This window comes from Balaenoptera borealis, assembly GCF_965194805.1.
Source record: "Balaenoptera borealis genome assembly, chromosome: 14".
NCBI lineage: Eukaryota > Metazoa > Chordata > Mammalia > Artiodactyla > Balaenopteridae > Balaenoptera > Balaenoptera borealis.
The window spans coordinates 44,366,571-44,387,484 of record NC_138875.1 but is presented as its reverse complement, the minus strand read 5'-3'; the positions used below and the strand labels follow the sequence as shown (position 1 = coordinate 44,387,484).

The 20,914-nt window shown below is 37.9% G+C and overlaps 1 protein-coding gene across 3 annotated transcripts in view; it reads left to right on the top strand.

The window, feature by feature from the left end:
* Nucleotides 1-20,914, top strand: part of RNF125 (ring finger protein 125) — a 55,415-nt gene extending 34,501 nt beyond the window's left edge. Inside the window, exons 5-6 of one of the 3 annotated variants that reach the window (XM_082354406.1) lie at nucleotides 2,913-3,020; nucleotides 16,957-20,914. In XM_082354406.1, coding sequence (XP_082210532.1) covers nucleotides 2,913-3,020; nucleotides 16,957-17,028 — 180 coding nt within the window. In that variant the 3' untranslated portion in view covers nucleotides 17,029-20,914. The other 2 variants (XM_082354407.1, XM_082354405.1) reach the window with 2 other exon arrangements.

The following is a 20,914-nucleotide window of genomic DNA, read 5'->3' as shown; positions in this document are numbered from 1 at the left end:
GTGTAGGTATACAGTATAGTGATTCACAAGTTTTAAAGGTTATACTCCATTTATAATTATTATAAAATATTGGCCATAATCCCAATATATGGGATATATGTTGTATAATATATCCTTGTAGCTTATTTTATATATAATAGTTTGTACCCCTTAATCCCCTACCTCTTAATCCTCTACCCCTATGTTACCCCTCCCCTTCCCCTACTGGTAACCACTAGTTTGTTCTCTATATCTGTGAGTCTGCTTTTTTGTTATATTCACTAGTTTGTTGTAATTTTTTTAGATTCCACATATAAGTGATATCATACAGAATGTGTCTTTCTCTGACTGACTTATTTCCCTTAGCATAATACCCTCCAAGTCCATCCATGTTGCTGCAAATGGCAAGATTTCCTTTTTTACGGCTGAATAGTATTCCACTGTGTGTGTGTGTGTATACCATATCTTCTTTATCCCTTCATCTGTTGATGGACACTTAGGTTGTTTCTATTATTAAAATATTTCTTGGTCTTAGCTCTGTTCTCACTATGTAGGGGTCTCAGGGTAGATTGAGTGCTATTTTGGGATAGCCATGTTGTCAATTAACCAAGATAGCTAGAACATAAGGAAATCATTAATTATTATAAAGCAATAATAATTTAAATGATATAATTTTATTTAGAATAAGACATTAAGATTAATCGAGTAGAGCAAAATTTTAAAATGGACCTTATTTATAGAAGTTGAGCATATTGAAACTGGGACCCACCCCCACATAAAATAATAAGAAAGAGAAGAATTATGTAAAGATCTCATTTAAATTTAGAGAAAAACATCATCCAAGCTGATAAATTAGACACTGTTATAATATGGAAAGGACATTGGATTATCTAGTGGAGGCCTAGATTCCAGCTCTGATACTTGAAGTGGTGTAAATTTAAGCTAATTTTTTTCCTCTCTGAAATTGGGTTCATCAACAAAATAAAGATGATAATTCACTGGGTTTCTGTGAGAATCAAATGAGAATACCACCTCATTTATTGCCTAACATATACTTGGCACTCAGTAATGATTCTGCATCTCATTTTTAAAAATGAATACACGAAGAAATACAATTTAAAAAAAACCTATGTTAAGACGTAATAAAGTGGTATATATTAAAAGAAAGAGTCACTTATATTAGCCATTTGAGAATTACAAATTAAAACCATGATGAGATACCACTACATGCCTATGAAAACAACTAAAATAGAAAAATGTTGACAGTAACTAATGGTGATGAGAATGAGGAAAAACTAGATAATTCACTCATTGCTTGTGGGAATGTAAAATGGTCCAGCCATTTACAAACAAAGTAGTTTGGCAGTTTTTTACAAAGTTAACTGTAACACTAACCCAGCAATCACACTCCTAGAAATTAATCCTAGAAAAATGAAAATATGTTTATGCAAAACATCTATGCACAAATGTTCATTGCAGCTCTATTTGTAGCAGCCCAAAACAACAAATGTCCTTCAAAGGTAAATGGATAAACTGTGGTACATCCATACCATGGAATACTACGCAGCAGTAAAAAGGAAGGAACTATATTGATGCACACAACAATTTGGATGAATCCCAAGGCCATTATGCTTAGTGAAAAAAACCCAGTCTTAAAAGTTCTGGAGAAGAGATCGGTGGTTGCCAGGGTTTGGGAGAGAAGAGGAAGTTAAGGAGCAGCACAAGGGAGTTCTTTGTAGTGAGAGAACAGTTCTGTATCCTGATTGTGTTGGTAGTTACATGCATTTCTATATGTGTGATAAAATTTCATAGAACTATACGTACACACCCCCAAAAAATGAGTTCATGCAAAAAATGGTGAAATCTAAGTCAGATGTTGTCTAGTTAATTGCCAATTTCCTGGTTTTGGTAATGTACCACAGTTATGTAAGAAGTTACCATTTGGGGAAGCTGGGTGATTGTGACATGATACCTCTCTGCATTATTTTTGCAATTTCTTGTGAGCTTATAAATATTTCAAAATGAAAAAGTTTTATTAGAGAGCCATTAATGGCTATTAAATTAGGAAAATATGTATAAATACTAATACCTGATGCTGGTATTAGTATTTGATGCTGGTGTATTATAATCTGTATTGCTGGTGGCAGTATAAAACTATAGAGTAATATATATTATGAACTGTGAATTTCATAACTTTGACCTTCTAATCTCCATTTATGGTCATGTATCCTAAGAAAATAATCCCCCCGAAAGTAAACAATATAGATACTGTAATTTGTAATAATAGAATATCCACATACCAAGAAAACGTCAGTATTCCAAGAGGTAGGTAACTAATTAAATTATGGCACACCTACTGACTGTAATATTGTTTAAATGATAAAGTGATAGGGACTTCCCTGGTGGCACAGTGGTTAAGAATCCGACTGGTAATGCAGGGTACACGTGTTCGAGCCCTCGTCCGGGAAGATCCCACATGCCGCGTAGCAACTAAGCCTGTGCGCCACAACTACTGAGCCTGCGCTCTAGAGCCTGTGAGCCACAACTGCTGAAGCCCATGTGCCTAGAGCCCGTGCTCTGCAACAAGAGAAGCCACCATAATGAGAAGCCCACGCATCGCAACAAAGAGTAGCCCCTGCTCGCCACAACTAAAGCCCCGCGCTCAGCAATAAAGACCCAATGCAGCCAAAAATAAATAAATTAATTTTTTTAAAAAGTGATAAACATATACTTTTATATACAAGAAGTGCATATGAAGAAATAAGTGCAATTTTATTTCTTTATGTTGCTTTAATATTTATACAATTCTAAAACAATACCAAGGTATGGCCAATCTAAAATTCATTTTGTTGAATGGTTATTTAATTTTTTAATTCTGACAATAATGATTATTTAAAATTCTTTCTTGAACTCTTGATCTTGTTTATTTCCAGTTCTGTCCACTTTGCCGTTTAGTACCTAATGAGAATCCAAGCAGCTTCAATGGCAGCTTAATAAGACATTTGCAAGTCAGTCACACTTTGTTTTATGATGATTTCATAGTAAGTATATTTTCTTTTACATTATGTTTTTATGCTGTGTTTAGCTTACCTTTCTTAATCCAAGTGAGTAAGATTGTAGAGGAAAAAATGTATGTATAGCTAAAATGTTAAGTATTAGCATTAAGTAGGAAATCATAAAAACATGCTGTTTTATAAACTGACTGTTAATAGTAAAGTAGTTACCTGCCTTAGACAAAATCATTTTCTTTGTGATGTAAATAATTAGCCATTGTATAAAGACTTAGGTTTCACTTTCACATTATTTTAATTTCTACTCTAGTGCCTCCCAATATATGTTAATAGTTATAATTTTTATGAAGTAAAAAACTTATATAGCTGAGAGGAAATCATATCAGTAAGGAAATGGCTCAGAGAATTTGCGTTCATTTTATAATACACTGAATGGCTAGTAACAGACATGACATTATCAGTGTAGCGAGACACATGGGCTCTATTTTTAATTTAAATTCTATAAAACACAACTCTCGTGTTTATTGAACTTTTTTAAACTTTAAAAAAACTTATTATGAAAAAATTTTAAACATACACAGAAGTAGACAGGATAATATAATGAACCCCTGTATACCCATCAGCTACTCATCAATAACTACCAACTCATGGCCAATCTCATTATATTAAGGATTTTTTTAAGATGAAAGAAAAATCTGGTATAGTATGAATAGTTCTAATACTTATGACCGTAGTTTCTGTTATCAGAAATGGTAATAACAAGCAAAAGGTTAACATAGCCTTTTTTCTATGCGTTGTCATGTGAGAGTGGTGCTTTGTCCCCAGAGTCCCTTTCAGCAAAGGGTATAGCCTATCACGGGTGGGAAAATCGGTCATAGCCATGCTCTGAAACAGTACATTTTAGTGTTACGTTTATCTAAATACATGAAATGTTAAGGGTTAAATTTGAATTTGCATATAATTTTCACATGATTTTGACTATTTTTATGCAATCTCAAGATGGAATTTAATAATTGTTGAAGGTTGTCATTGGAAATTTTTCTCCATGCATTCTGATCTGCCCACTATGATTATCCAGATTCAACACAGGGAACCTGGGTTCTGACCTGGGTTTCAGTAACAGCCCTGTCACAGCTGTGTGACCTTAGGCAAGGTATTTAACATTGGAGCCTCTGTTTGTTCATTTGTTAAGTGAGGAGAGCAAAGTACAAACTGCTTCCAGAAGCTCTTGTGGGAATTAAATGAAATAACGCATGTAGAGTGATTTGCACAGTTAGGGCACGGATGTTAGGCAAACTGGAGATGGGGAGAGGGTAAATGGGAATATCAGGACCACTTGAAGAATCAAACAAACCACACTACAGAGGCTTCGTATTCTTTCCTCCGTCTCTCAAATAATGTCTTTTCTGGCCACCAAGGCACACAAGCCCTCAACAGAGCCATGTGTTCTCATTTTTCATAACACGTAGGGGTTCCTCTTTATCTTAGCTCCATAAGACGTTCTAAAAGCCAAGTTGATTCCACGCCTGTCTTGGCTGTTCATGTTCAGTCCATTCTTCTCAAGATCATTCAAAGTATGACCCAGGGCTGGTCAGGAAGAAGCCACTTTGATGAGAATACTTTCCACCCACTCAAAACCATATTCTTGGATGTGGAAGTGAGGTTGAAACAGTGTTCTTTGTTTTGATTTTTTGTTTCCTAAACTACCAAGTACTATGCTAGGCATTTTATGCAAATTATCTCATTTTATTCCTTGCAGCAACTTCTGTGAAGTGAGTGCTATATCATTATCCTTACTTAGCTATGAAATATCTGATGCTCAAAGGTTAATAAATTGCCTCAGAACAACCTGGCATTGAGTCCAAATCTTGTGCTCTGCTGTGCTTTATAGCTTTCCTTTGGATTTTATTTATTTGCTCTTATGTTTTAGAGTGGACTTCCAGTAAAGATTTTATTTCATTTTTTTAGTTTATTGGCGAAGAGGAGATGGACTGCAGAGGATGGGGCTCTTAATACTTTTTGCTTTATTTATAGAATGTGCTGACCTAAAGTTTTGAATTCCATTTTGACCATAGGGAAGCAAGGAGAAAGAGCGTTTTGTTTTCAACCTTTTTTTTTTCAAAACTAGATATTCAGTAGTACAGCTGGGATTGGTGAGTCCTATGGGAATGTCTTAACTTTACGTGTCTTAACTATTACATGTCTTATCTATGGGAATGTCTTAACTGTTACATGTTTATGTGGAGCATAGCACTCTGACAGGATTTGTACTGTTGGCTAAAAACTACTAGTTAGATCAGATAAAAACTTTAAATTCCAGATCAAAACTATTTTACTATGACTGTAGCTAGTTGATTGATAGGCAGTAAAAATGAAATAGAAAATGCACAAGCCCCAAAGCAAAAGTCCTGGGTTCTATGAGTTTTTGTGGAAACTTGGACTAAATTCAGGGCTTCACTTTGCAAGATGAGGCATTGTCTTAACTCTCATCCTCCAATTTCTGAAAACTGTCATCTCTGACTGTATGTTTCTAATTATTTTTCTTTATTGTAGGATTTTAATATAATTGAGGAAGCTCTTATTCAAAGGGTTTTAGACCGGTCACTTCTGGAATATGTGAATCACTCGAACACCACATAATGGTATTAAAAGAAAAGGGAAGGAGACCGTACAACTGCACCATTTTTTTCAAGATGCTGCTTGAAGAATTGGAGGGAAACTGTCAATGTTTGATGGGCAAAAAAGTGTACAACCCAGTTATATGTTTGTCCATGTTTATTGTTATACTGCATTTTAAAACTGCTTTCATTTTGGTGGTTTAGGTCTGTTTTACATTCTTGAGTTTCTCAGACACTTAACAGCAAAAAAAGTCTCCATCAGCCATTAATATATGGAAGAGAACATAAGGCTGAGTATGTGGGTGAAGGATCTTTATTTGCAAATCGGATGACATTGTGTGTAATGCTACATATTGATAACTTCCCTCATGGTTGGTCAAAATAACTAATCTTTGTTCTATGGAGAGTGAAACAAAGCGTGGTCATTCAAGGAAATGTGAAATCTCTTCTCGAGTTCACGTTCTAACCGCTAATAGAATAACAGGAATAACCTTGTATGGAGTAGGAAAGGAAAGTTTTGGCAGTTGACAACGTCCATTTAATCAAATTGTATAACATAATACTGTAATAAAATAAATTTCATGTTAGGAATGTATACTTAATGCTTTGACTTTTTATAACTATGCACACATAAGATTTTAATATTATATTTTTCAAATATTTGTAGCTTATTATTTAGAAATATTTCTATAATACAGGCAACTTCTTAAGAACCATCAGCTGATATTTACAGTAGAAGTATTCACATCCATAATTTTTAGTGGAAAATCCTAAGGGCTTTGATTTTTTTTTAATTTTATCTTTTAGGAATATTATAAAATAAACAGAAATACTGAAAACCAAACAGAAAATGTATAGCTTATTACATTCTCATGAGGAAACATTCTTTTAGAACTCTGCCAGTCACCTTGGATGTCTTCTATGTGTCCTGTCACAGTTAACAAACCTCTTCCTCAACCCCACAGAAGTAAACACTACATTGATTTTAATAGTCCTCACTGCCTTGCATTTCTTTCGTAGTTTATCCCCCAAGTGTGTGTCTCTACACACTAGCTTTTAATCTTACCCATTTAAAATTGCTTTATTAAATATATCTCTTAATGTCTGTTTTTAATTTCTGGGTTTCTCCTTCTTTCTTTTCTTTAAAATTTACCTATTGAAGAACCTGGTTTTATAAATTTCCCACTGTCTATATTTTGTTAATTGCATACTCATGGCACAATTCAGCATGTTCTTCTATCCTCTGGATATTGACACATGGATCCAGAGATCTGAGCAGAATCAGGTTCGACCTTCTGGCCAGACCATAGATCATGGTGTATTCTTTCAACAGAGGGCACAGAATGTCTGCTTCTCTCTTTTGTGATGTCAGCTGAAATTGATACTCAATGCCTAGATCCATTGATTTGTTGTGGGTTGGAGAATATTCTGTCATTTCTTTTTCATTTATTAGTTGGAACATTTTTATAAAGAGGTGTTTCCCCATATCTACTATTTGGTTAACCAGTGGTCAAGTTCATATAGGAAAGGGAAAATAAACTTGAATTTTCCCCTTTATTTACCAATTTTTAAGATAATAAACTTGTTTTCTATCATCCTCTGTAGATCACTTTTTTTAAGTGTTGTGAACTCATGGATTCAAACGTATTTGATGGGCTTTAATCCATTTTACATATTGCCTTATTAAAGCTCAAATTGTCCTATCTTTGGTCATTGGGAGCCTTATCAAGTTGACTCTGAGTGCTTTTGACACTACTCTAGCAGTCTTTAATGGCTTCCTTGTAGTCTCATAAGACAGGCTATTCCAGGCTCAACTTGTATGTTTCCTGCCCCAGACCTGGTATCCGCCATTTCTCTTAATGAGCCTGGTTACTTTCAGTGAGGTATAGTGCTTCAAAACTGTAATTGTGACTGTTAAGTTCATTGCGGCTATATTGGTTTTTGTTTCTAGGAGAGAGCTAGGAAATATCCTTTTTTTTAAGATAAAACACTTCATTCATGAGTTTATTTTGATACTTGCAAATCAAATTAAGTACTACAGGGTTTTTGCCTAATCTTTTCTATTATATTTGTGTCTTTTGCTTTTCTCTACTGAGAATCCTGGTCTTCAAGGACACAGGAATATCCCACAATTATTCATTTCCTTCATCTACTTTATGCATGCAACAGTCTCAGAATAATAATACTAATAAACCATCACCAGTATGATAGCTGGTACAATTAAAAATGTTTTTCATTTGTTCTCCCTAATCTCCTATTTTTTAAAGTTGTACTATATCAACATTTTCAAGGAATTCCCTGGCTGTCCAGTGGTTAGGACTCTGTGTTCTCACTGCCCAGGGCCCGGGTCTGACCCCTGAACGGGGGGACCTAAGATCCTGCACAAGCCGCATGGCGCGGCCAGAACAAAAAAAACCTTTTTTTGAGAACCTATTGGTGTAACATACAATACTCCCTTCTATCCCCCATTTAGCTAAGTTGTTCAAGTACCTGTATATTTAGTGCTTGCTACCACTCCTTATCTGATGGCTCTATTTTTCATATTTGGCTCTCTAATGACAAATCCAGGACATAGAATAATATTTCCATCTTGAAGGCAAGCAAAGACGCTACGAAGACGCTTGATTTCAACTCCTGAGCATAAAATGTTACTTGGTTGTGGTTAGCTTCTTAATTGTAATCGTCTATAAGCTTCTTTGTTCCTTACACATAAATGTAGTCATAGCCATGTTCCCCAAAATTTTCTATAGTAAATTATCCATTACTTCTTAAAAGCCTTGCTTACCATTCTGCCATCCACCGCAAGGTAATTAGAAAAACGTAAAGTGGGTGAAATCTAGAGGGCCATATTTCCTCCCTTTTAGATACTGGTTTCAAGCTTGCTTTTCACAGCTGCTAACAAGTAAGAACAGATTTTTAGTTTCACCACCTCTCTTCCTACAGTTTGGATGGCTCAACCAATAAAGCAAAACCTATTGGACAACAAGGGCAAAAGGAGAGGAACTTTTAAGAGGTAATCATTAGATTGAAAATATAGTCCTGGAAAAATAAAAGAATATATTTCTGAGTATTAGTACTCACTATCCAGAAAATAAATTTTTGTTAATTCCGAGCAATACAAAAGGCATCTTTAAATCTGTAAAACTTGAAAAAAACTTCAAAACTTAAAAACTGTATTTTGAGTGAAGCTTTAAGTCACCTGCCACTGTTAAACCTCAGTGCAGCAATTCTACATCCTGTCCCTGGATATCTCTTATGATAATTTTGCCCCCTTCGGGACAAACCAGGTGCTGGCCACCTGAATTATTTTGCCTTTTGAATTATTTTGAGTTCTAAAATAGTGAAGTGCAACTATTATTCATTGTTTCACTGTGCCTTTAACCTTTTATTAAAAGGAATTTATAATTCATTGTCTTAAAAAACGAAAACCAATATTTGAAGCTGTTGACTAAGCAAAAAATTTCACTCCTTTTTTTTAATAGCACCTCAAGATGCCAATTTTTCAAGGCCTTATGAGGGAAAAACTGATTCACATGTTATTCTTTAAAAGCTAAATTCTAATCCTACAAAAACCTATGGAGATTTTCCTTTTACATATTTTTTTCACCCAAGTTTCTAAAACATATATTGAGAAATAGGATTGGGAATCTACGCTGAAGATAGTTCCAGGTCAGATCTTCTAAAAGATCCTGGCTCTAATGATGTTACTTTATTACTTTTACTGGGTGCTAAGTGTCCTTTGTTTTCAAGTGAGCTTACAACAGTTACTGAATACGTTTAACATATAATTAGTACCTTCAAGTAACATTGAAGTTATTCTAAAAAGTCACTAAGAGATTCATCCTTTTATTATTCAACTGCAAAAAATAAATCTGTATAATGATCAGAAATTAAAATGTACAATTCCTTTTCTTCTGTAAATATGTATTATTGTGAGAAATAAAGAATGGCAGGACCATTGCTTTCATTAAAATATCTACTGTGTCTGTTCTTAAACATGGATCTTGATAATTTTTTACATCTAATACCCTTTTATGCTTTTAAACCTCATATGTGTTTTAAATTGTCATCATTCAGCAATATCTATCATGAAAATATACTTTCATTTAGGCCAGTAGTTCTCAATCGGGAGCAATTTTGCCTCCCAGGGGACATTTGACAATGTCAAGACATTTGGGGTTGCCACAACTGTGATGTGCTATTGCCCAGGATGTGGATCAAAGCCAGGGATGCCACTCAACATTCTACAATGCACAGGACAGCCCCTCACAGCAAAGGATTGCCCTTCCTGTCAATCATGATGAGGTTTAGAAACCCTGGTTTGAGTCAAGGTAAAGCTGAGCATCATGGAGTTATTATTGGCTCTGCTTCCAAGGGACTCCATTGAAATTTAAAAGGCAAGATGAAGATGAATTTTGTATCTCTTACTCCCTGCTAAATACATACTAAGTTTGGGGTGGCTATAGCTGTCATATGTACCCCAGTTCAGAATGTACTAAAGCATAGGAAAGTTTTTTTTGGATTTTTTCACAAGAAGAGGAACAGGCCAGAGCACAGGTCTTAATGGCATGACCTCTGATGACTGTTTGCTGAGTGACATCCTAAAAGATACCGGGAACCCAGAATGGTTTGGGAAGGCTTACTTTTATCACTTAGGTTAGAGTTATTGAAGTAAATAAGGTAAAATGGGACTTCCCCGGTGGCACAGTGGATAAGACTCCGTGCTCCCAATGCAGGGGACCCAGGTTTGATCCCTGGTCAGGGAACTAGGTCCCACACGCATGCCACAACTAAGAGTTCGCATGCCACAACTAAGGACCCCGAGTGCTGCAACTAAGGAGCCGGTGAGCCACAACTAAGACCTCACGCAAACAAAGAAAAATAAATAAGGTAAATATATAACAGAGGGACACCTATGTCTGAGATCCTTGAGGCTAAGAAATATTTAAGCTTTTATCTTATGTCTAGAAAAATCATCTGGTACTTTAATCCTGCGGGCTTCAGAGAAGACCATACACGGGTCTTGATTAGGGCTAACCATTGCCCCAAAGCAGCCATTTAAAAGGCCCATGGAACTTCCCTGGTGGTCCAGTGGTAAAGAATCTGCCTTCCAATGCAGGGGACATCGGTTCCATCCCTCGTCAGGAAACCAAGATTCCCCCATGCCGTGGGGCAACTAAGCCCGTGCGCCAAAACTCCTGAGCTCGTGAGCCTCAACGAGAGAGCCCACGGGCTGCAACTATAGAACCCACTCGCTCTGTAGCCCAGCGCTGCAACTAGAGAGAGAAAACTCGCATGCCACAACTAGAGAGAAGCCCACGCGAGGCAACGAAGAGCCCGCACGCCGCAACGAAAGATCCTGCATGCCTCAGCAAAGATCCAATGTGCTGCTGCAACTAACACACAGCACAGCCAAAAAATAAAATAAATAAATAAATAAAATGTTTAAATAAATAAATAAAAATAAAAGGCCCAATGGGGACGTCCCTGGTTGTCCAGTGGTTAAGACTCCACGCTTCCATTGCAGGAGGCACGGGTTCGATCCCTGGTCGGGGAACTAAGATCCTGCATGCCACGTGGTACGGCCAAAAAAAAAAAAGGGTCCAGTGAAGGTGAAACACAGAGACTGGTCAAGATAGATTAGGTCATGCTTCGATTACAAACAACCCCCAAATCTCAGTACTCACCCAAGGTCTACTGTGGATCTTGGCTCTTCTCCAGGCAGCTGTTCTCCAGCCTCAGAATTCCGCCTTACTTTGATCTCATAGCACTTGTATATGACCATGTGCCTCTCCAGCCACCCCTCACCACAACGGACTGGAGAATTGGTTACAGAGGTCATTTCCACTCTCATTTCATTTGCTAAGGAAAGTCATGGCCGCACGTAATTTCAAGGCATTGGAGAAGTGCAATTTCAGGTAGAAGAGAACTGGATATTGGGATATAATATTAATGCCAACCATGGAGGTACAAGCTGAGAAGAGCTGACAGAGAAGCAGAGGTCCATAGGGGAAAGGTCTTAAAAACATCTTTGAAAAGGAGGGGTGAAAGTCAAAATGAGACTGGGTTTTTAAAAACAGGAAATAATATTCTTTTTTGCCATGGTAATCTTTTCATTAATTTTATTCACAATTTGGGATCAGTTTACCAAATGAAAAACCTGTCTGTTTCTCAAACATAAGACAATAATTTCTTTTTTTGAATCATTTTTCTTACTTATTAAAAGAAACACCAAGTGCATTCTCAGTCTTTACCACTGTATTTTCTCAGTATACTTCTTGTGTATCTTCATCAGAACCACTTGGGTTACTTGGTATAACTGCATTTTTCTCAGCCCTCCCCAGATGTACAGAATTAGAATGTCTGAAATTCTGATGGATTCATCAGCAAGTCATCAAAATACATTCAGCTCTATCAATTTCTCACTGTCTCCACGATTACAGTTTTAATCTAAACTATCATCATCTCTTTCCTGGATCCCTGTAGTAAACATCTAATTGGCCTCCCTCCACTTATGACAGTATGGACCATTATCCATAGAGCAGTCAGAGAGATCTTCAAAAGCACAAATCTGATCATGCCCCCACCCGCTTCCCACTGCTTAAAATGCACCAAGGGCTTCTCATTGTTACTTGAATAAAATTTAAATGCCTTTCCATTCCCTTCCAAAGTTCCTCATGATCTGGCCTCTGCCTATTTTTCCAATTTCATCTCTACTCTCTCCCTTAATCCCTACATTTCAGCCACACAGGTCTTTAGGTTAAGCACACCAAGATTAGTGGTTCCTGCACCTTGGCACTTTCTATTCCTTCTGTTTGAAAAGCCCTTTCCCAGAGTTTGACATGGCTGCTTTCTAATCTTTAACTCCCAGATCAAATGTCATCTTCTCATAAAGGATTTTTCTCATAATTCTAGCCAAAGTCATTTCCCCCTTTTGTCTATTATCCTATTATAGTTTCTTCTTAACTGCTATTAGAATTTGAAATTAGCTTACATGTTTATTTTCATTTTAATTGAGTGTCTCCCCTCTCTAGAATATAAATTCTTTGAGTGCAGGTATACACCACTAATCTACCCAACATCTTAATGTGCATCTTAAGACAAAATCCAAAACAGTGGCACATGGTAAGTACTTAGTAAATATTTCTGCTAATCTATCATTATAGTTATTGATGATATAAAAACATGTAAAAACATAATGTTTTTATCACATGAAGTTCACAAGAGTGATAAAAAATATTAAAACCCTAGTAATCTAGCTCAAAGTCTTCATGAAACCAAGCAGAAGTATAAATTAATTCGTTAGTAAGAATACCTCAATAGATAAGTGTCTTAGTCAGCTTAGCAGACTATAAAAAAATACCATAGGCTGATAAAAGATTGAAATAATGCCATTTGCAGCAACATGGATGGACCTAGAGATTATCATGCTAAGTGAAGTCAGACAGAGAAAGACAAATACCATATGATATCACTTATATGTGGAATCTAAAATATGGTACAAATGAACTTATTTACAAAACAGAAACAGATTCACAGACATAGAAAACAAACTTAAAGTTGCCATAGGGGAAAGGGGGTGGGGGAGGGATAAATTTGGAGTTCGGGATTAGCAGATACAAACTATTATATATAAAACAGAAAAACAACAAGGTCCTACTGTATAGCACAAGGAAATACATTCAATATCCTATAATAAGCCATAATGGAAAAGAATATATATATGTATAACTGAATCAGTTTGCTATACACCAGAAACTAACAACATTGTAAATCAACTATACTTCAATTAAAAAAAAAATACCGTATGGGAATTCCCTGGTGGTCCAGTGGCTAGGACTCCAAGCTTTCACTGCTGAGGGTTTGGGTTCAATCCCTGCTCAGGGAACTAAGATCCCACAAGCCGCAGGATGTGGCCAAAAAAGAAAAGAAAAAAAAAAAATACCATAGGCTGGGTGGCTTAAACAATAGACATTTATTTCTCACAGTTCTGGAGGCAGGGAAGTCCAAGATCTAGGTGTCAGCAGATTTGGTTATTGGTGAGGGCCCTCCTTCTGGCTTGTTGATGGCCACCTTCTTGCTGAACCCTCACATGGCAGAGACAGTGAGCTCTGGTCTCTTCATCTTCTTATAAGAGTACTAACCTGCTCAGGACCCCATCTAAACCTAATTACCCTCAAAGATCCACCTCCAAATACCATCACATAAGGAGTTAGGGCTTCAACATAAATTTTGGGGGACACAAACATTCAGCCCATAACAATAAGTATGCAATAATATAAATATAAATAAGAATAGAGAGAAATAGCTAGTAAAACACATACAAAACATGCAAATACAGTAATTAAAGATATTAATTTGAACTCTATAGTGACATATTAATTATTTTTCTATCTTAACACAATGTCTGGCATAGTGTAAGCTCTCAGTAAATATTTTTTGAATCAGTCTATTAGCAAATTTCTCAACTGATGGTCCCCCATGCAAAGAAGATGTGGAGGAAATGGCACACTGGGGTGGTGTTAGTGGTAGAATTTACACATTACAAAGCAATTTGGTAGTGGCGTCTTACCTCTCCTTATAATAAATTTCATAATTTCTCTGAGAAGACTTCTTTGAGCCATCCAAGCAGAGTCAATCACACCATCCTTTATATCACTAGACCACATTATCTCTGGACCACACCTCCATTGCTATAGATACCATATTATATTTCTTTGTTTATATGACTGATACTCATGAGATTGGGCATTCCTTAAGGGCGAGGGTTACATTCACAGGGCCTTACTAGAAACTCAATACATGTGTCTTAGTTTGCTAGGGCTGTCATAACATAACACCATACACCAGGTGGCTTAGACAGAAATTTATTTTCTCACAGCTCTGGAGGCTGGAAAGTCTGCCATCAAGGACCTTCAGGGTTCAGTTTCTGGTGAGGGTTCTCTTCCTGGCTTACAGACAATCACATTCTCACTGTGTCCTCACATGGCAGAGTGAGCAAGAGATCAAGCATTCTAGTGTCTCTTCTTATAAAGGCACTAATCCCATCATGAGAGCACCACCCTCATGACCTCATCTAACCCTCATTACCTCCCAAATGTCCTGTCTACAAATACCATTACATTGGGGATTAGGGTTTCAACATATGCATCTGAGGGGGACAGAAAATCAGGCCATAACAATATGTTTGTTGAATGGAAAAATGAGTGGTTGACAAATGGTTCAGAATACTCATGTTAGCTCCTCAGTATATCCTTTCCTCACTAATAAAGTCTATATGGGGAGCAAAATTATAGTAAAAAGAGCAACTTTATGTCTGAATTTGCTCATTACTATTTCCCCAGAACTTAGCACAGTGCATCTATGGGCACTCAATAAATATCTGATGAATAAATTAGTGAATAAATTGTAGTTTGAGAAGCATAGGCAAGATGTTCTTAATGAATAAAGTCTTCAAGCCAGATACAGCTCTTCTTTTTAGAGATACACTTGTCAAGTGAGCCAAACTACTAGGCAGCTTCTCTCCTAGACAGAGTTTTAAAGCAGTGAGCAGTCCAGTAACATAGCTCCTACAGGACAAGCAGTATTATTTCACCTTCATTCAGTGATATTAGAGGTATTGCACTAATTCTGAAGGACAACTGTACATTGTATTTTACAGTTGCTGAGTTTAACTTGCTCCAGATTATACAGTGTAGTAATTTGCTGCAGAGTTACTGTAGACAACTAAATAAAACCCAGGTAATCAGATAAAATGAAGGAAATGTTTAGTTCTTATATCTACTATATTTTGATATGCCTCTAAATGTATTTCACCTTGTCCCCTTGACACATCCTTAATACATGCAAAACGGTCAAAGTCTTATATATAAAATCATACTATGCTTTGACAGTATTTCAAGAGTGTGTTCTCCAGAAATTTCAGTCTGGAGGTTTTTGATTTTAAAACTACCTTAGGGGGATTCCCTAGCGGTTCAGTGGTTAAGACTCTGCACTTCCATTGCAGGGGGCACGGGTTCAATCCCTGGTTGGGGAACTAAGAAACTGCAAGCCACGTGGCACGGCCAAAAATTTGTAATGAAATTTTTTTTCCTAAAGTAGTCAAACTCTTAGAAACAGAAAATAGAATGGTTGTTGCCAGGGGGCAGAAGGAGGGCGAAAAGAGGAGTTATTCCATGGATATAGAGTTTCAGTTTTGCAAGATGAAAAAGTTCTAGAGACCTGTTGCATAACAAGGTACATATAGTTAACACTACTGAACCATACAGTTAAAAATGGTTAAAATGGAAAATTTTTAAAAATTTATTTATTTTTAAAATTATTTTATTTATTTATTTTTGGCTGCATAGGGTCTTCATTGCTGCACGCAGGCTTTCTCTAGTTGCGGCAAGTGGGGTCTACTCTTCGTTGCATTGCACAGTCTTCTCATTGCGGTGGCTTCTCTTGTTGCGGAGCACGGGCTCTAGGTGCATGGGTTTCAGTAGTTGTAGCACACGGGCTCAGTAGCTGTGGCGCACGGGCTTAGTTGCTCCATGGCATGTGGGATCTTCCTGGAGGAGGTCTCAAACCCGTGTCCCCTGCATTGGCAGGCGGATTCTTAAACACTGCGCCACCAGGGAAGCCCAAAATGGAAAATTTTATGCTTTTTTTTTTTTAACCACAATAAACAAACAAACAAAATTGGTATGTGGGTAAACCAAATACCAATTTATATACCGAATATATAGTTTCATGCCACTCAGTTTGGGAAATTACAATTGTTGGTGAAATTTAGGAAAGACGTATCATGTCACTGGTGAAGCCCTTGAGGTTTCAAAAATAAAGTATTTAAATATAGAGACTGAACAATGCTTCTCCCTGTTGCTTTTTTTTCCCCAACCCCAGGTCTCTCTCCAGACTTCTGATGAAACTTAGAGCACACAGCTTTGTTTGCTTGTTTCTTCCCCCATTTGCAGTTGCACATTCTCTTAGATATTTACTGATTTGTGTTGCCAGTCTGAGTTAGCATCACTTCTTTATAGGATTTTTGATGGAACTCTTAGCACGAGAAGGCAGTTCTTGTTTTTGTTATGGGTACTGTTGAAACCGAGCAGGATCCTGTGGGACCCTCCCAGGTACAATAGCCTTCTCCCCATTTCTTGTTTTTAGGAAAAAGACTTCAGCCTCTTAGACCTTCTTTGAGTTCCAAAGGGCAGATTCAAACTGTTACTAATCAGGGAAATGAGGGAATGCAGAAACAAAGGAAAGGCAGTCAAGAAACAATAGTGCAGCGATAGGGCAGGGTTCTGGTTCCTCCTAGGGGGAGATATGCATAGCAATCTGGTATATATCTCTGAGTTCTTCTACAGAAACTAAGGCCCCCATTCAGTGTGGAGGATGGTAACTTCAGGCTGGGCACAAGCATGTGGACACCAGAATGATTGGAGCCGGAAGGCTGATAATTGGGATTCCTAGAATGCCACCCTGTTACCTTACCACCAACCAATCAGAAGAAAGTCACACACCCTGCAGCCCTCCCCTCAAATTTTGCCAATAAAAACTCTTCCCCAAAAACCATAAGGGAGTTTGGCCTTTTTGAGCCTGAGCTGTCCGCCTCCTTGCTTGGCTCTGCAATAAACCTTCCTCTGCTCCAAACTCTGATGTTTTTGCTTGTTTGGTCTCACTGTGTACCAGGCACAGGAATTTGGGTTCGACAACACTGTTGTTGTTTTTCACACTAAATGTCCTGAGCTTAAATAATTTCACATTTGGGGACCACCAGGAGGGAAGGGTTTGCCTGAAGCAAACTAGAGGACAGACTTCCAGCAAGTTCCAACAGCATGACACCACAGTGACTTCTCTGCCATCCTGTGAGCCACAGCTGGGCCCTCTCCAGCATGGTCTGGACAAAGGTCTGGAGGTGGAGGTAGAGTCCTTCTTTGGGTGTTCTATCTCAACCCTGTATTATTATTTTTTTTCTTTTAAATATGGAATGCATCATGAATTCGAGTGTCATCCTTGCACAGGGGCCATGCTAATCTTCTCTGTATTGTTCTGATTTTAGTACATGTGCTGCTGAAGCAAGCACTCAACTCTATATTCTTTAGAGTTCTCTTTTTTTACTTTAATTTTTGTTGGAGTATAGTTGATTTGGCATGTGGTGTTAGTTTCAGGTGTACAGTAAAGTGAATCAGTTATACATATACATATGTCCACTCTTTTTCAGCTTCTTCTCCCATATAGACCATTACAGAGTACTGAGTAGAGTTCCCTGTGCTATACAGTAGGTCCTTATTAGTTTTCTATTTTACCTATAGTAGTGTGTATATGTCAATCCCGATCTCCCAATTTATCCCCTCCCTCTTTACTTCTCACGTTAATCCCCTAGTAGAGTTAAAAATTCTTAAAAAAAAAAAAAATTCTTCATATTAAACTTTCTCTGTTCAAATAATTGTCAGTTCAAATCTCTTTCCCGATTGGACCCAGACTGAAAATCAGATACTGTTAAATTTTCCTGAGTACCTTCAATGAAGTACAACAAGAAATTTGCATGCTCTCATTGAGATTTTCCTGGATGCAGGTAGAGAAAAAGAAGAATTGGAAAGTGAGAATGCTGAGGTCCAAATCAAGAAAGTAATCATCTGCTGGACCGAAGCGAAGAGCTCAATTTCCCTGATTCACTTCCCTTTCTGTGCGTAAGATTACAGCGTTGACTGAGAAAAGGTGAGATCCTGGCCACTGGGGAGGAATGAATGGAGGATTTGGGGTACCCTGCCTCGCTGAGCTGTACCACAGTGCCACACACTGGCTCCCCTCCTGACAAACAGGATGGCAATGTCATGGCAAAGTATATTGGACTGGAATTCAGTCTGTGGGGTAGAGTGATATTCTAGAAGATAGAGAGCAAGAGTTCTCTGCCAGCCCAGCCAGTTTCTTCATCTACACTGTCCTAAGACAAAGTTTGTCAAACAGAGCGCCCTGGATATGTGTTATCCCCAGAGTTGCTGCTAACAAATAGAAAATCTGAGGGTCTCCCAGCCTTGTCTCTTCAATTTAGCAGCCCCATGACCTGACACATTTTTTGGTGTTTGCTGTGAGGAAGTTCCCCTAAAATGAAACTGATAAACAGATGACTACAGTTTTATCAGAAATGTAGCACCAGCAGAAACCCAACCTGTGACAGGCCTGTGATTCATTAAAATCAATGGGGCAGAATTTACCAAAATTCATCAAACTAGGTGATCAAAGTAGGTGCATTTTATTATACATAAATAATACTTCAATAAAGTTGATTTTTAAAAATAAATAAAGAGTAAAAATAAAATCAATAGGGCAGAATGTCCTAATTCCTTAGAGTCTCAAGAAGAGTCTCATTTTGGTACCCCAATACCTTTAACAAAAAATGAATTGCAAATGAGATAGACCCCTTCCTTCTCCTTAGACAGGCTAGTCTATGCTAACGTCCTTTTAGGTGTTCCCCTGGCAACAGTAATGATCCCAGCAGGTAATATCAGAGAGCCAGATTCATTGACAACGGGATTCTCACCACTCTCAAGTCAACCATGAGACTCAGTGGTTCTCTGCTTTGCTTCATTAACTCTGTCCAACAGCAGACAGTACATACTCTATGGTTCCTTCTCCTTTCTCCATGTTCTAAATGGAAATTCTTATTGTAGTTGTATTTGTTTTGCATTGGGGCACATGAGAGTTGGTTGATAGGGATTACATTTATGATTTAGCCTAAGACTGCAGGATGGGACTTCCCTGGTGATCCAGTGGGTAAGACTCCAAACTCCCAATGCAGGGGACCCAGGTTCGATCCCTGGTTGGGGAACTAGATCCCACGTGCGTGCCTCAACTAAGAGTTCACATGCCGGAACTAAGACCTGGCACAACCTAAATAAATAAATAAATAAATATTTAAAAAAAATCATTACCATATGCAGAGAGTGAGAAAGCAAATGTGGCAAAATATTAATTAAAAAAAAAAACACTGCAGGATGATGAGATATTAAAACTGGACCAGGGGAATTCCGTGGCCATCCAGTGGTTGGGACTCCTCTCTTTCACTGCCAAGGGCACGAGTTCAATCCCTGGTGGAGGAACTAAAATCCCACAAGCCGTGGGGCACGGCCAAAACAAACAAACAAAAGCAAACAAACAAAACTGGACTAGATTAAGACTCAACTAAAGGAAGAAGTAAGAGATATTGCACTGGAAAAATAGTAGTCTTGTGACATTGCCTCTAGAAGCACAGCTGGAAGGGGCTTTGGATTGTCTCCTTTTGAGGAAGTACAAATGCATATGTATTGAGGAGGAAATGGCTGGAATAATTAACTTTAAGAACAGAAAGAAGAGTGTTTATGTTCTGGACTGTTCTTCTATTTCCCTAAAAATTAGGCTTTGTTTGCTTTTAAAAACTGGTGTCAAGCTTTTGCCTCCACTGTTATACTGGAACTAATCTTGTAATAGTTGCCTTTGTCCTGGCTGTGAGCCCAGGACCGAACAATGCCCAGAAGATGTCAATAAATGTTTGAAGTAAAGGAAAGAAAAAAAGGAAAAAGAAAAAGGGAGGAGGAGGAAGGGAGAAGGTGGGTAGGACAAAGGACGGGGAGAGGGATCTTTTTCTTCTATAACTTTCTCTCAAACATCATCAAAGAATATTTGGAATGTGAGTTGATTTGTTGAAATCTCTTGCCATTTCTGGTCTAATCTATAGCTCTGCCTCTGAGGACAGCATAGTTTATCCAGTGAAACAACTTTAGCTGCATTCAGAATATCTTTTTCTCTGCTGGTTTGCTCTCTGCAGATTGGCTTTCTCTGCTTGGGGAAGGAAGGAGGTAGCTGCCCCACAGCTCCTGTTAACATACCTTCCAAGTTAACGTAAGCAGATAAATGAGGGGGTCCCCGGAGAAAGAGAACCAGGAACGGCTTTCTTGACATAAGAGAAGCCATTTTGGTCTCAGACATTTTGTGATCTGAGCCTGGCCACAATGCTTGCCCTTGAACAGGTCTCAGTATTAATGATCATAAGGGAACAAAGGAATTCAGGAAGAGAGAAAAGTGCACTGATAAAGCAGAGACCTAGTTCCTCCTCAAGGGATATACATAATAATATATCTTTCAGTGCTGCAGGAACTAAGCACCCAGCCTGCCGCCGCCCCGCCCTGACCAGGTGCAGGATGGAAGAAATGCGATGTTGACCCTCCTGACTTCAGTCAACTAAATCGTGGACTCTGTCAACCTTTGCCCCAATTCTATGCTGAATTCTCCTCTGCTCAAGCCCCTTCACGAATATGCATGTACCCTTAGCTTAAAACTTGTCCA